We start from the raw sequence: 17614 nt of genomic DNA on the forward strand, positions 1-17614 counted from the left end.
GTTGACATGAATATGGTCGAGGCGCGGGTCATTTTCGTCACTGCCAGGATCCCTCGTGACACCCTTTTCTAGCCACTCTCACTGCCTTCTACCTTCCCCAGCCTTGTCCCAAACCCCGGGCAACCACGAATCCTCTCTCCATCTCTGTGATTTGGTCCTTTCAAGAATGTTATATCAATGGACTCATACATATATAACATACAAAGCATGTAACCTTTGGACTGTCAAAAAAGCTAGTAAACACCAGTTGAAAAATGAAAATAAAATTAATAAATGTTGAAATGTTGCGTTGTTTATAACTGACTTGGAAATATTCCTGCTTAGTGTTTTTGTGTGTGTGTGTGTGTGTGTGTGTGTGTGTGTCCACATTGGCTAGAAATATTGTACAGACCAACAGAAATATGATGTGAGCCACGTAAGTAGTTTAAAACTTTTTACTAGCCTCGTTAAAAATTTAAATGAAAAGGATGAAATAATAGTAATATATTTAATAATGTAATGCAATTATATGTTCTATTAACAACAATGATATGAATGCTATATTAATTATATTATAATAATTTATTATATACTATATGATTATATGTTACATGAATATCTATGTAGTATATAATATTATATAATAATTTTGTTTATAATTATATAATAGATAAATATGTAATATAACAAACTATATAACATATATCAATACTATATTAATGTATATATGTATAAATATATTATAGTAATATTAGTGCTATTAATATATATATATATTACTATATAGAGAGATATCTAATATAAATTGATAAAATAATAATAATATAATCAATAATATATTTTGCTTAACTCAATATATTGAAAATATTTTTATTTTGACATGTAATCAGTGTGAAAAATTATTATGGGGTCTTTTACATTCTTTTTTTTTCTTTTTTTTATTCTTTTTTTTAATTGAAGTATAGTTAATTTACAATGTTATGTTAGTTTCAAGTGAACAGCAAAGTGATACAGTTATACATATATTCTTTTTCAGATTCTTTTCCATTATAGGTTATTACAAGATATTGAGTATAGTTCCCTGTGCTATACAGTAGGTCCTTGTTGTTTATCTATTTTATATACAGTAGTGTGTATATGTTAATCTCAACCTCCTAATTTATCTATCCCCTCACCCCGCTATCTCCTCTGGTAACCATAAGTTTGCTTTCTATGTCTGTGAGTATTTCTGTTTTGTAAATAAGTTCATTTGTATCATTTTTTTTAGATTCCACATATAAGTGATATCATATGGTATTTGTCTTTCTCTTTCTGACTTACTTCACTTAGTATGATAATCTCTAGGTCCATCCATGTTGCTGCAAATGGCATCATTTCATTCTTTTTTATGGCTGAGTAATATTCCACTGTATATATGTACCACATCTTCTTCATCCATTCATCTGTCAATGGACATTTAGGTGGCTTCCATGTCTTGGCTATTGTAAATAGTGCTGTTATGAACATTGGGGTGCATGTGTCTCTTTTAATTAGAGTTTTCTGTGGGTATATGCCCAGGAGTGGGATTGCCGGGTCATATGGTAACACTATTTTGAGTTTTTTAAAGGAAGCTCCATACTGTTCTCCATAGTGGCTGCTACATTTTACATTTGTTATTTTTTTTTAGTACTGTCTTCAAAATCCTGAGTGTGTTACAGTCACAGCACATCTCCATTCAGACTGACACATTACAAGTGCCCAGGGAGCCACACAGAGCTGGTGGCCCCTGAATCCAACAACCACATAGATATCAACTCCCTCCTTCTTTTTGCAAGAGCTGGCTGGGTCCAGGGAACAGCCTTCAGCATGGGGCGCTGGGCTGGGATTTTGCTTAATTCCGATGGGAAACATAGATGAATCCTGCTACTACAGTGTTCTCATGTCTGCCTTGGGGACAACTTTTATTTAAAGATGCTGTCTGAGCACCTAGAGTGACAGGTGCTCTGCAGGACTTGCAGAAGAGGTTGTGTGTGGTTTTTGATAGTAAATGTTGGTACCTGTGCAGACGCTCTAGCAGCAAGATCGTTGGGGGAAGACCTGAGCTCCAGCTACCTTCAGGTCTGATACCCTCTGTAAAGATGCTGGCAATCCCTTCTACCTGGTCAGCCCATATCCTTCCTTCACCCTCCTCCCAGCTGCTTGGGCCTCCTCCCTGGCTGGTTCCAGGCCGGCTGGTTATACTCTCTCTCAGTGCGATCCTTCCCTGCCTCCTCTGCAGACTTTCTTCCTCTGCCCTGAAATGTTGGCTTTCTAGAGTTCTCTTGAATAGGCTTCCTACTTTTGTGACTTCATCCAATACCTTCACAGTTCTCTCTCTCTCTTCAGGGTGTGGCCTCCATACCTACTTTGCCCAAAATGATCTCAGCATCTTCTCCCAAACCTCCCCCTCCCTTTGCATTCCCCAACCCAGGGGGTGCCCTACCGTCCATATAGTCACCCAAACCTGCACTTGGGACCCATGCTGGACGCCACCCTCTTCCCACCCCATGCCTTTCATGGTCCAAGCCCTCCATCCTCTCCCACTTGGGTCCCTGCTCCTTCTCCTGCCTGGTCTCCCAACTGCTTGGTCTGTTTTTAAAAGACCACCCCTGTCGCTATTCTACCTTCCTTCAGGGTGCAGCCTCCTCCAGGAAGTCCTCCCTGACTTCCCACCCCTATGCTCCATCTCTGTTCCAGACCATCCTCTGGCTTTCCTGGTTTGGGCAGTGGGCTGCAGGCAGTGGGGTCTTTCCTTCACGCTGATTTGGAAAGGAGATGCTTCCCAGAAGCTGGGTCCCACAGTGGTCTTCTAGAAACACTTGGAGGCCAACATGTGGGATCCAGGTGTCTTCTTCAAGGCATCCTCAGCCTGGTGTTGATCAGTGCTGCCCAGGAGGGAAGTGGGTTGAAGGGCCAGGCGGTTGTGAAATCTGGAGCCTGGGAAATCTGTTAGGTCAACAAGTTCTAAAGAGGAAGTGGTGGGGAAAGGAAGGGAATGATTGGTTTGGCTGAGTTGGCAGTGTTCCTACCTCCGCACCCACCCCCCCAAGTCCCCTGTCACGGCCCCACCCATTGCTCAGATCTGGCTCCCCAAGGCCTGGTGGGTCAGAGACTCTCGCCCTGCATCTGTGCCATGTGACCTTCCCAAGCACCCCATCTCCAACCTCCAGGGTGGTATTACTCCAAATTCTTGTTGTCTGATAGGAATATAATGCAAACCACATGCATGATTTTACATTTTTCAGTAGACAAGCAAGAGACAAGCAAAGAGAAATAAAAAGAATCAGGTAAAATGAATTTTGGTGCCATATTTTATTGAACCAAATATATTTCAAGCACTGTCATTTCAATATGTGATTGGTATAAAAAGTGATTGAGAGATTTTACATTCTTTTCTTTTTCATGCCAAGTCTTCAAAATCTGGTGTGTATCACAGCATCTTTCATCTCAGATCCAGCTCATTTTTTTCTTCTGGTTCTTATGCAATATATTATTTTAACTCTCTAATTATAATTTATTAATTATAATAAATCTTTTTTCTTTACCTCTTTGCACTATTTCTGTTTTCACACAGTTGTTTGGTTGTCTCGTTTATTTTCATCTCTGGTTTCAACTTAACATTTTTCTTCCTGTGTCCGGTTATCTTTTTTTTTTTAATTTTATTTTATTTATTTTTTTATACATCAGGTTCTTATTAGTTATCCATTTTATACATATTAGTGTATACATGTCAATCCCAATCTCCCAATTCATCCCACCCCCACCCCTGTCACTTTCCCCCCTTGGCGTCCATACGTTTGTTCTCTACATCTGTGTCTTAATTTCTGCCCTGCAAACCAGTTCATCTGTACCATTTTTCTAGGTTCCACATATATACGTTAATATACGATATTTGTTTTTCTCTTTTTGACTTACTTCACTCTGTATGATAGTCTCTAGATCCATCCACATCTCTACAAATGACCCAATTTCTTTCCTTTTTATGGCTGAGTAGTATTCCATTGTATATATGTACCACATCTTCTTTATCCATTCGTATGTCGATGGGCATTTAGGTTGCTTCCATGACCTGGCTATTGTAAATAGTGCTGCAGTGAACATTGGGGTGCATGTGTCTTTTTGAATTATGGTTTTCTCTGGGTATATGCCCAGTAGTGGGATTGCTAGGTCATATGGTAATTCTATTTTTAGTTTTTTAAAGAACCTCCATACTGTTCTCCATAGTGGCTGTATCAATTTACATTCCCACCAACAGTGCAAGAGGATTCCCTTTTCTCCACACCCTCTCCAGCATTTGTTGCTTGTAGATTTTCTGATGATGCCCATTCTAACTGGTGTGCGGCGATATCTCATTGTAGTTTTGATTTGCATTTCTCTAATAATTAGTGATATTGAGCAGCTTTTCATGTGCTTCTTGGCCATCTGTATGTCTTCTTTGGAGAAATGTCTATTTAGGTCTTCTGCCCATTTTTTGATTGGGTTGTTTGTTTTTTTAATATTGAGCTGCATGAGTGATCCAGCTCATTCTAAATGCTCATTGGCCTCATGTGGCCAGTGGCTACCATATTGGACAGCTCAGGGCTAGAATATCTTGATTAACGTTCAGATCATCTACAAAATTGTAACATCTAACAGCTGGAGTTTTAGACTTCTAACACTCGAAGATTCTGGTGTGACATTCTAGAATCCTGTGATTCAAATAGTCTGTGGCTAATGTTGTAGGAGCCCTTGGGTCAAATCACCTATGATTCCAACTTTCTGAAAGTCTGTGATGCCAACAATTCAGCCTTCAGAGTCTTTGAAGATCAGGCGTTAGCAAACTCCAGCCTGTGGGCCAAATCCAGCCCACTGCTTGTTTTTGTGAATAAAGTTTTATTGGAACACAGCCATGCCATTCAATCTGTGGCCGCTTTCATTCTAGCAGAGAGATGAATGACCTTTTGACCAGAAAAAACTAAAACATTTACTCTCAGTTCTCTCACCGAAAAAGTTTACTCTTGATCAAGATATTCAAAGATTTTAAGATGGATGATGATTTTATAGATGCTAATTTGTTGTACTTTGTACTTGACACAAGTTACAGGCACTCTTTTCTATGCATCAGATATCACGTAATAATATGTATTGTTCAAAAGAGACTGGTTTCCCCATCTTGGCCACCCACTCTCTTGGGCTTCCAGAATTCCATTAGGCTGCACTCCATGAAATTACCAGACTTCATCCTATTTTAGGGTGAGGGGGTATAACAGTTTATTTATTACTTTAAAAAACTTGTAAGGTACACATAACATAAAACTCACCATTAGTAGCATTTAGTATATCCACAGTGTTGTGTAACTGTCACCACTATGTAACTAGTTCCAGAATATTTTCATCACCCCAAAATAAAGACCCCATTCCCATCAAGCAGTTACTTTCCATTCACATCCTCCCTTCCCCTCAGGCCCTGGCCTTTATTAATCTGTTTTCTCTTGCCACGATTTGCCAGACTTCAACCTATTTTGACTCACAAAACTGGCAATTTAACATGGGTCAATTTAATAACCTTCTAATGATGTCCTCATTGTAAGTTTCTCCATTGTTGAGGGGCTGGTACTCAGCATCTCGCAGGGTATCTGTAAAACGAATCCCACTCCCCCAAAAGCCCCTCACTTTTTTTTTTTTTTTTTTTTTTTGCGGTACACGGGCCTCTCACCGCTGTGGCCTCTCCCGCTGCGGAGCACAGGCTCCGGATGCACAGACCCAGCGGCCATGGCTCACGGGCCCAGCCGCTCCGCGGCATGTGGGATCTTCCTGGACCGGGGCGCGAACCCGCGCCCCCTGCATCGACAGGCGGACTCTCAACCACTGCGCCACCATGGAAGCCCAGCCCCCCACTTTTTATAACAGCTGTGTCCCTGTCGCCATTCACAGCATCCCCCAGATCCCCAGGTAAGATCCCCCAGCTCCAGAGACACCAGAAAGCCTTAGCTTCCCAGAATCTGAGAAACAACCCGAGACTCAGTGACTGAGGAGTTTAAGATCAAGTGATCTGAGAAACACACCCCTGTAAACTCAAGATCAGAGAAGGTCTGGGACTTCCCTGGCAGTCCAGTGGTTAAGACTTCGCCTTCCAATGCAGGAGGTGCAGGTTCGATCCCTGGACAGGGATCTAAGATTCCACATGCCTTGCGGCCAAAAAACCAAAACATAAAATAGAAGCAATATTGAAACAAATTCTATAAAGACTTTAAAAATGGTCCAGATCAAAAAGATCAGAGAAAGTTTGAGCTGATAAAAGACAGTGTCTCACTCGACACACACACCCCCCCGCCCACGCCAATGCCCCCCCCACCCCCCGTGCTTCTCCCATGTTAGTTTCTCTTTCTGACCAGGGTGGATTCCCACAGGGGCCTGGGGCTGGTGGGAAGTAGGGATGAGGAGGCCCCCCCCAGAACATGGTGGAAGGGGGTGGTCTGGGGCCAGTCTCAGCCAAGACTGGGTCACGCAGAGACACCCCAGCCCAAGCTGCGAGTTCTAGTCTCTTGGCACAAAAATAACTTCCTTTACCAACATGAGTTTATTCTCCAAACAACAACAAAAGAAATGATAAATGGGGCTCCCTGGTGGCGCAGTGGTTAAGAATCCGCCTGCCAATGCAGGGGACATGGGTTCGAGCCCTGGTCCGGGAAGATCCCACACGCCACGGAGTAGCTAAGCCTGTGTGCCACAACTACTGAGCCTGCGCTCTAGAGCCCGTGAGCCACAACTACTGAAGCCCGCGTGCCTAGAGCCCGTGCTCCGCAGCAAGAGAAGCTACCGCAATGAGAAGCCCGTGCACCGCAACTAAATCAATAAAATTTAAAAATAAAAGAAATGTATAAACGTGTCCCCTCAACCTCTAAAGCATACACACACAGTGGCGCAAACACCAAAAACCGCTGAATAAAGGGTTCCGAAGTTGGAATAAATAAGGGCCACTTCCTCTTGCTAAGTCTGTCTTCCTAAAGTGTAAGTTTAAAAAATTGATAGCATATGCTTTTTATTACTGCTAATTTAACAAACATGTACACAGCATCTCCTGTCCAGGCGCTGTTGTGTGTATTTTATTTTATTATTATTTTTGAAGGTGATTTTCTTTCTTTTTTTAAAACTTATTTTATTTTATTTATTTTTATTTTTGGCTGCGTTGGGTCTTCGTTGCTGCACGCGGGCTTTCTCTAGTTGCGGCGAGTGGGGGCTACTCTTGGTTGTGGTGTGCGGGTTTCTCATTGCAGTGGTTTCTCTTGTTGTGGAGCACGGGCTCTAGGTGAGTGAGCTTCAGTAGTTGTGGCACGCAGGCTCAGTAGTTGTGGCACACGGGCTTAGTTACTCTGCAGCATGTGGGATCTTCCCGGACCAGGGCTCGAACCCGCGTCCCCTGCATTGGCAGGCGGATTCTTAACCACTGCACCACCAGGGAAGCCCTGCTGAGTGTATTTTAAATCTCTTTATCCATTTAATGCCCATAGCTAAAACGTCCATTTCACAGATGAGGAAGTTGAGGCTCAGAAGGGTTGAGGCCCAGAAACTCATCAGTGGGAAACCTGGAATATGTATCTTATCTCTGTGGCTCTCAAATCCATGTTCTCAGCCTCCATGCTATGCTTGGAAGGAGGTTAGGAACCACTATGCTCAAAATCTTCACATTTTATTTATTATTATTATTTAAAAAATTTTTGGTCCTGCTTGCAGGATCTTAGTTCCCTGACCCAGGATCGAACCCACGCCCTTGGCAGTGAAAGCGCAGAGTCTTAACCACTGGACCACCAGGGAATTCCCCAAATCTTCCCATTTTAAAGAGGGAAAACAGAGGCTCCACAGAGCGGATAGGACTTGTTTGTATTTTGTCTGCCTCCAAAGCCTTAGGCCCTGTGCTGGGCACCCTTGGCCTTTGGTGGAGGCTGTGACCCTGAGCTGTCTCCCTCAGAACATGTGAGGTGGGAGGAATATTCATCTGTCTTCAAGGCTCTGCAGAAGGCAGAAGGGAGGGGCTGGGTGCACAGTTGGAGTCTGAGGCGGGGATAGGGGTAGCAGACAGTGGGGACTTGGTGAGGAAGACCTCAGAGGGCCCTGCAGGGACAGTTGAGTCTAGGCCAAGGCCCCCAGGCCTTGAAGGTCACACCACATTGTAGATCTGGCTTCCAGGAAGCTGGTGACATTGAGATTGTTGTTGTTGACCCTGGGTCAACCCTCCACCCACCCGAGCCCGCTCCAGTCTTGCCTGCTGCCCGGTAATTTTGGGATGTGTGAGTCATGGGAAGAATCCAGGACAAACACAGCCTGGGAGTATGAAAAGGCCATTTCTGTTTTTTTCTGCTTAAGAGCATTGGCTGGGACCTGTGAGGTGACCAGTGGAGTTCCTTAGGAGCCCTGGCAAACGGGACCAGCTTGCAGGAATCCACTAACTGCCAGGCTCGGGGGAGAGACTTCAGACGTCCCAGGTCCTGCTGTGGGCCTGGATCGTGCTCCCAAGTGGTGTTTGGCCAAACTGGGGACCATTCCTCAAGAGATGGTAAGTATGGAGGGAGGGAGGGAGGGAATGGTGGCGTTATGTGGGGGGGCATTTCCCAATCCTGGCCTTTTATTTTTATTTAAAAATTTTTTCATTTATTCATTTTTTAATCCTGGCCTTTTAGACTCATTATTTTCAGAATCTGGGAATCAGAACTAGAATTTCAGGAGTGGAAACTGATTGCCATCACACTGGAATCCACATCAGAATCCCAGACTCTTGGAATTTACTTGGGCAGTACAACAGAAAAGGCCTTTGTCAAATGGTCCCGTCCATGGCCACACTCAGATGTGTAGGAAAACAGCCCTTCCCAAACCTGCAGCTTCTGGGGAATCCACCTAACAAGCCCTTTGACTCAGCGATTCCCCTTCTTAAGAAAGAGCCTTTAACTTTATTTTCACATAGAACACACACACAGAAAAGTACGCACATGAGACCTGAGCAGTTCTGCGTATCTCCACAAGCTGAGGACACCCGGGGAACCAGCATCCGGGTTAAGAAATAGCCCGAGCCCAGCCCCAGAGTTCCCTCCGCCTGCCCTCACTCCCCATCCCCATAGAATTCTTTTGCCCATTTTTGAACTTGAGGAGAAAGGGATCATTCAGTAAATTCTCCTGTGCGTTTGCCTTTCTGTCCTCAACATCGTATTTGTGAAGTCCATCCACATTCTCGCATGTGGTTTGTTCATTCTCACTGTTAAAGAATATTCCGCGATATGTTCATTCATTCTCCTGTGAGTGAATATTTGGATGGTGTCCCATCTTGGGCCACTGGGAACATTCTGGTACATGTCTTTTGGTGAGCATATGCATGCTTCTCTGGGAAGGGGAAAGTTATCATATGTTTGGCTTTAGTAGATGCTCCCCACGGTTTCCCAGGGCAGAAGTTCCAGCCAGACTGTCTGATACACAAACACACGTGTGCTAAGAGCATACACAAGGGCCCTTGTGATCGCAAGGAACTGAAAGAAATCTAAGTGACCCCTTTGCTTCTCTGTGCCTCAGTTTCCCTCTTCATTCTTTTTGTTTGTATTTTTAATGACAGTATCTTTATTGTTGATTTTCTGGCTGTAAAACGAATGCATTGTTTAAAAATATTAGAAGTTTATTACGTAGTTTTCTCACAAAATAGTATTCCGTGAATGTATTTTCATGTTAATACATACATCATTACATACTGCGTTAAAAATAAAATGATGGTATTTTCAGCTTCTTCCATTAAAGGCAAAACTAACTCTTCTTTTCTTCCTTTCTTCCTTCCTTCCTCCCTCCCTCCCTCCCTTTCCTTCTTTTTTCTGTTGAAGTATAACTTACAATGTCGTTTTAGTTTCAAGTGTACAGCAAAGTGAGTCAGTTATACATACATATATATATATATATATTCTTTTCAGATTCTCCCTCTTCATTCTTTTACTCAACAAATAAATATCAGCTAAGCACCTGCTGTGTGCCACATGCTACTCCAGGTGCCGGGGACACAGCAGAGCCCAAAGCAGGGAACAGCTGACGCTCTGGAAAATGAGCATAATAATTGTACTTACCTTATAGGGTTGTTCTAAGGGGAATGCCTGGTACATGATAGAAGCTTGATAAATGTCATCTATTATTTGAATGCTTTTAAAATAATAATAATAGTAATTGTTTTATCTATAGACGTACATATAGAAATATAATTTATTTGGTGTATAAAATAATAAGAAGATAATAATGCTACCCATGATGATCCTTAAATGTCCTTTAGTCTGAGGCTAGTTAATAAGCACAAAACGCCCAGCCCGTGGATTGATTTTGAAGTTATTGTGAAGAAAGGAGTCGGTGTGTCCGGATGGGGAAACAGATCTAAGACATTAAATTGAAAAGATTAAGAGACAGCACAGGGGGTGTTGAACTTTCCCATTTCTGTTTAATGTATTAAGAGGGAAATACCACAGACCGACTGAGGTGCTTACACGCAAAACACTCAGCTTTGAACCGGATAGAGCTGGAAAGGGCGGGGTCTCAGGGTGGAGGGAGAGGGTGTGTGTGTCTCTGTACCGGTGGCTAACACACGTGTAATGCTCACAATGGACTGGGCGCCGTGCTCAGCTCTTCACTTCACTCAGCCTATTAACTTGAATTCTCGTAACACCCTCCAAGGTGAGTGTATTATTCTCATTTTGCAGATGAGGAAGCTGAGGCACAGAGAGGTTCAGTGGCTTGTCCAAGGCCACACAGTTGATGGGGGTTTGAATTTTTAAAACCTGCACACATTTCACTTTAGTGATGAAAATAACATGAAAGCAGAGTGCCAAATTCCAAACACACACACACACACACACACACACACACACACACACACAACGACTTGGCCCCTTAGTATCTGCTTGGCAGGGAGGAGTGCCCCAACTTCCTCTCTGCCCTTCCTGTTGTATCAACTCCAGCTGGTGCTCTGGGCAGCACCAGTCAGCCCCGAAGAATCAGCAGAGAGCTGCAGGGTCAGGTTACTATGACATCATGGGGACATCATGGGGACTGGTCTACCATCTACCAAGTCCTGACTCTGTGCTATGTGCTTTATACATATTAACTCTTCAAGGCCTCCCCAAACTGGTGAGGTAGGCTCACCTCCGTGACTCACTTCTCAGATGAGGAAACCTAGAGAGAGAAAGCCAACCAAAACTGCTCACCCAGAGTCACAGAGCCCAGTTCTGCTTATGGTCACTGGCTGTCCTGCCTTCGGACTCTCCCAAACCTCAGATTTTTGGATGATGATGTTCTAGGGCCCAGAGTTCCAGAGTGGGACTAACACAGCTTGAAACTCAGGTCTGTTACTTGCTTGGCTGAGTCATCCTCGGTAAGTTCCTTAATTTCTCTGGGCCTCAGTTTTCTCATCTGCAGAATGGGTATAACAATGGTATGAAAATTAGAGGCTGGTAATAAGGACTAAATGATATAACATTTAAAGGGCTTGGAGCAAAGCCTGGCACATAACACAAAGTCTCAATAGATGGTGGCTTATAGTAATAGTAATAATAATAATAATAATAGCAGTAGTAATAGTTATGATTATCATTCCTATGATAGACAATGTCACTTCTCTGCTCAGCACCCTCCCATGGCTCCCATCTCATGCAGAATAAAAGATAAAGAATTTACAATACCTATGTGGCCGCTGATATCTCTCTGTTTTTACCTCCCATCTACTCCACACTGGTGCCCTTGGTCTTCCTTCAACACGACCATCATGTGTCCACCTCAGGGCTTTTGCACTGGCTGTTCCTTCTGCCTGGAACTCTCTTCCCCCAGATCCCCACACAGCTCCCTCTCTCACCTCTTTTATGACTTTGCTCAAATATCACCTTCTCAGAGAGGCCCTCCCTGACCCCTCATTTAAAATTCCAACATAGGGAATTAAAAATTCCCTGTGTGACTTTTTTTTTTCTTTTTGCCGTAGCACTGATCACCTTCTAAAATACTGTGTATTTTGCTTATTTATTCCTGGACTGTCTGACTCCTCCCACCAGGATGTCAGCTCCAAAGGGAGAGAGGTTTTTGTCTGTCTTGGCCCCCGCTGTGCTTCTAGTGCCTGGAACAGCAACTGTGCTGGAAGGATGGCTGGATGAATGAATAAATGAATGAATGAATTATAGAGAATTCAAAATTTTATTCCTCTTGTTTTCCTAACACAGTCATTACTTTTAAAAATTGCTCTAACAGGATTCTAGAAATGTTCTGTTCCCCCCTCTGGGTGCCAGTGACACAGATGTGTTGGGGTGAAGCTCAGTGGGTGTACCTGCATGATGTGAACACTTTGCCATCTGCATGTTTTACTATGATCTAGTTTACATTAAAAAAAACAAAGATGACAAAATTGCTTCAGAGGTACATTTTTGTTACGCCAAGATTCGAAAATCCAGATGAAGAAGAACCAAGACAAACACTTTTGCTGTGAAGACATATTAACCTTTTCCCAACTTGATGGATATTCAGATTCCAATAGTTTAGATTCTAGAATTCCAGGTTACTAACGGGCTAGTGTTCTAACATTTTGATGCTCTAGAACTTCACTGTCCAATAAGGTAGCCACTAGCCACGTGTAGCTATTTAAATCAATGAAAATTAAATAAGATTGAAAATTTAGTTTCTCAGTCACGCTGGCTGCCATTTCAAATACTCGGTAGCCACATGTGGCTGGCAGTTACTGTACTGGACGGTAGATATGGAACATTGTAATATTTTAGAATTCCAAGACGCTAATAAGCTGGGGTTCTAACACTGTAATATTCTAGAATTCCAGGATGCTAAGAAGCTGGGGTTCTAACACTGGAATATTTTAGAATTCCAAGATTCTAATGCACTGGAGTTCTAACGTTATTCTATTCTGGTTTCCAAGATGCTAATGGGCTGGGACCCCAGCCCAAGTCCCAGCCCATTAGCATCTTGGAATTCCAAGGATCTAGGATCCAGGATCGAGATGCTAGGTTCCGAGCATCCTAGGATTCCAAGGGCCTGAGGGTTTTTATCTCTGAGGTTTCATGCCATTTCTCGCCCGTCCAGGTGTCTGGGGTTTGGATGGAGAACTCTTCTCTCGGCTATGAGTATGGGGATTACAGCGAGATTCCAGATCTCCCTGTGGACTGTGTTGATGGCACCTGCGTCTCCATTGACCCCCTCAACGTGGCCCCACTCCTGTTGTATGCCGCCATCTTCCTGGTGGGGTTGCCAGGCAATGCCATGGTGGCCTGGGTGACCTGGAAAGAGGCCCGCCGGAGGGTCGGTGCCACCTGGTTCCTCCACCTGGCCATGGCGGACCTACTCTGCTGTTTGTCTCTCCCCATCCTAGCGGTGTCCGTCGCCCACGGGGGCCGCTGGCTGTATGGGGCTGTGGGCTGCCGGGCCCTGCCCGCCGTCATCCTGCTGTCCATGTACGCCAGCGTCCTCCTCCTGGCCACTCTAAGCGCTGACCTCTGCCTGCTGGCCTTCGGGCCCACCTGGTGGGGTGCAGCAGGGAGGGCATGCAGGGTGCAGGTAGCCTGTGGGGCATCCTGGACGCTGGCCTTGCTGCTCACTGTGCCCTCAGCCATCTACCGCCGGCTGCGTCAGGAGCATTTCCCACACCGGCTGGAGTGCGTGGTAGACTATGGTGGCTCGACTGTGGCCGAGAACTCAGTGACCGCCACCCGGTTTATTTTCGGCTTCTTGGGGCCGCTGGTGGTCGTGGCCAGCTGCCATGGTGCCCTCCTGTGCTGTGCTACCCGACGCCGCTGGCCACTGGGCGTGGCCGTTGTGGTAGGGTTTTTTGTCTGCTGGTCCCCCTACCACACGCTGGGGCTGGTACTCACCTTGGCTGCCCCACACTCCGTGCTCTTGGCCCGGGCCCTGCAGGCTGAACCCTTGGTCGTGGGCCTGGCCCTTGCTCACAGCTGTCTCAATCCCATGCTTTTCCTGTATTTCGGGCGGTCTCAACTCCGAAAGTCTCTGCCAGCTTCGTGTCGCTGGGCCCTGAAGGAGTCACAGAGCAACGATGAAAGTGTGGTCAGCAAGAAATCCACTGGCCAAGACCTGGTCTCAGAGGTGGAAGTGTAAGCTAGAGGGAAATTGGTTTGTATCCTCCTATCCCACTTTACAAGACTGGCTTCAGGCATAGCTGGATCCAGGGGCTTAATGATATTGTCATTTATTCCTTGATTCATTCAACAAACATGCATTATGCCCCCTGCCATGTGCAGTGCAGATATAGGACATTTCCATCATTGCAAGAAGTTCTATGGGACAGGGCTGCTCTAGAATCTCACCTGCTCAGATCTTTAAAATCACATAGCAGTGACACCTTCATGTAGAGCCATTACTTCAGGATAGCACTTTACACATAGTTTCTCCTTTAAGGTAATATTTACAACAACCCAGGCAGGCAGGGGGAGATGTTTCTTTTCATAAGCTGAGGCCCAGGGAGCAGAGGTCGTTTGCCCAAGATCACACAGCAAGGAAGTCATAGAGTTGAGATTTGACCCCATGTTTACTTGACTCCAGTGCCCATGCTCTTGATCATCAAAATTTTCCTTCAATGCCTTCAAATAATACTTCCTCCAGGAAGCTCTCCCTGATTCATTCCCCTCCCAGGGAGGAAGTAGTGTTCTGTTCTCCAAGTTTCTGGAACAAAAATTCCCAGCTAAACTGTAAATTTCCTAAGGACAACATCTGAGCCAATTTAATTTCTGTCTCTCCTCCACCCATCCCAAGCCTTAAAAAGAGACAAACTATATTTGTCTACACCTTGTTTTTTTCCAACTAGATTGTGAGCTTCCCACTGGTGGGGATCTCTTTCTTTCTTTCTTTCTTTCTTTCTTTCTTTTTCTGCCCATTTTAATTTTTTAATTTTTATTTTTTTGTGGGGAGGATCTCTTTCTTGCTATCTTTTTTTTCTTTATCTGATACAGGGACACTTAGTAGATCCTCAACAAGACATATTTTATTTTTTGATATTTTATTCAGGACTCTCACGCGTGAATTATTAAGACCAAGACTGCCTTGTAGAATGAATTATGTCCTGTGACAATTTATATAACTTCACGAAAAGTTGGGAGAAATCCTGCTGTTAATCCATTAGGGCCAGGTGCCATTTAGGAGAGTTCTTCTTTGATACATTTACAAAGAGTCTTTTCTGTTTTTTGAAATTTATTTTCCTTTCTTATTGCATCAGCCTTATTTTTTGTTAAGAAGAATCAATTTCATGAAAGCTTTCAGATGTATTTCTGTGGAATTTTCCATGGAAGTCCCTTAATCATTCAAAATAATCCTGTGGGCTTCCCTGGTGGCACAGTGGTTAAGAATCCACCTGCCAGTGCAGGAGACATGGGTTCGAGCCCTGGTCCGGGAAGATCTCACATGCCACGGAGCAACTAAGCCTGTGCGCCACAACTACTGAGCCTGTGCTCTAGAGCCCACAAGCCACAACTACTGAGCCTGCGTGCCACAGCAACTGAAGCCCGTGTGCCTAGGGCCCATGCTCTGCAACAAGAGAAGCCACCGCAATGAGAAGCCTGCGCACCACAGTGAAGAGTAGCCCCCACTCGCCCCAACTAGAGAAAAGACCGCATGCAGCAATGAAGACCCAACACAGCCAAAAATAAATAGATAAATTTATTAAAAAAAAAGAAAAATCCTGCTTTTTGTTTGTTGTAACTCCCCCCTTTTGTTCTCAAGTTTGTTCCTTTGTTTTTGTTTATTGTTAGCATAGATATATCGAGTTCCTTAGGTTTCCAAAGAACCAGGTCTTAATAGTTTTTCCAATAACTAGTTTCAAGTTTGCTACTCAATCTTAGTGACGGTAGTTTGTGATTTTCTTCCTGATTTCATATTTGTTGTTTACTTCCTCCCATTTTCCTTTTTTAAAAAAAAATTGTAGTTCTCTTTTGTACATTTTAAGCAGACATTAGTCAATTTCTTCCTCTTCTTCTTTTGATAATGAGGCAAGAATTGGCCTATGTTCAAACTGTTTCCCAAGGGTTTGATAGTTACATGTAACTTCCCACTTGACATCCCAACTCAATGTACAATAAATAACTCAATTTGCTCAAAATGGAACTCTGGATTTTCTCTCTCGGCCATCCTCCTGCATCTTCCCCATCTCAGTTGATGGCAACTCCGCATTTCCAGGAGCTCAGGCCAAGAAATTTGGGGTCATCCTTGCCGTCTCTCTCTCACATTCCATGGCCAATCTGGCAGCCAATCCTGCAGATTCTATCTTAAAATATCCATCTTCTCTGCCATCGTACTGGTCCAGCCACTTATTGCTTCCTCTCTGGTCCCCTTTTCTCATCTTGATTCCCTATAGTCTGTTCCCCACATGGGAGCCAGAGGATTCTGTTAAAATCTAAGTCACATGGAACTCTGCCCATGGAGTCCATCTCACTCAGATTGGAAGCCAAAGTCCTCACTTTGGTGTGTATGATCTATCCTCTTCCTCTCTCCCTACTATTCCCCTATCCTTCATCCAGTCACACAAACCTGCTTGCTGGCCCTTGAACCCTCCAAGTTTGTGGTCATCTCAGTCTTTGCCTCTGGGGCTTCCTCTACCTAGAACGTCCCCGCCCAGGGATCCCCATGGCTTGCAGCCCCACTATTTTCAGCTCTCTGCTCAAATGCTACTTTCTGGGAGTTGTCTTCTCTGACTGTCACTGGGCCAAAGAGCATCACTCCTTGCCCCTTCCCTGCTTTGTTTTTCTCCATAGAGGATGCAGTTTTGCTTGACAGTCTATTTATTTTAATCTATGTGTCTGTCTCCCCCACCAAATATGAGCTCCTTTGTTTTGTTCATTTCTGTATTCTCAGTGCCTAGAACCGATTCCAGAAATGAAGGCTGTCCCTCCTTAACTGCAAACTTATCCAAAGGTAAGAGGAGAATGACAGGAAGGATATAAAAATAAAAATGAAAGATCTAACATTTATGAAGCCCCTATATGTAGTGAAAAAAGTTTATGTACCTTATGTATACTTTTGAATTTATTTTTCCCAACAACCTTGAAAAGTAGGTATTAGCCTCGTGTTATAAAGAGGGAAACTGAGGCTCAGGGCTGCAATGACTGGCCCATCTAGGACTAAAGAGGACTGACTTTTCTTGTTCATTTAGTCATTCATTCAACAAACATTTAACGACTATCTAATCCCTGTGGTTGTCGCTGGAAAACATAGGACCTCCAAGACAGAAAGCTGGGAAGTTGAGTTGTATTATTCATTAGTGAGTTGATAGGGTGAATTATACATTGATAGAATTATGTATTAATAATTATGAATCATAATAAATAAATAACGGGACTGTTTTAATAGTGTCTGGACTCCTAGTCTAGTTCGGCTAAAACCCCAGCGTCCGGGCGATCCCCAGATGCAAGTACTAGCTGTTCTAGCGCAACGTAGAGCAAGTCTCCACCGTCACGACGCCTCCACCTACCCCCTACAGGGCGAAGCGTCACCCGAGGCTCCGCCCGAAGCGAGCGGGGCCTGAGCGTGCTGTACGCAGGCGCAGAGTGAGTCTTGGGTGCTCGCAGCTGCTCACTGGTTCGTGTCTGCAGTGGGGCGGGGCTGGGCTGTGAGGATGGCGTGCGCAGGC

At 44.2% G+C, this 17614-nt stretch overlaps 1 protein-coding gene across 1 annotated transcript; it reads left to right on the plus strand.

Annotated features, from left to right (window-relative positions):
* The first annotated feature begins 8314 nt into the window (after positions 1-8314).
* Positions 8315-16140, plus strand: C5AR2 (complement C5a receptor 2). Its single transcript, XM_081215987.1, has 2 exons — positions 8315-8530; positions 13066-16140. Exons 1-2 carry the CDS (start codon positions 8528-8530, stop codon positions 14092-14094), a joined length of 1032 nt encoding a protein of 343 aa, XP_081072113.1. The 5' UTR covers positions 8315-8527; the 3' UTR covers positions 14095-16140.
* The last annotated feature ends 1474 nt before the right edge of the window (positions 16141-17614 follow it).

This window comes from Mesoplodon bidens (genome assembly GCF_964165515.1).
Source record: "Mesoplodon bidens genome assembly, chromosome: 18".
NCBI classification, from domain to species: Eukaryota; Metazoa; Chordata; class Mammalia; order Artiodactyla; family Ziphiidae; genus Mesoplodon; species Mesoplodon bidens.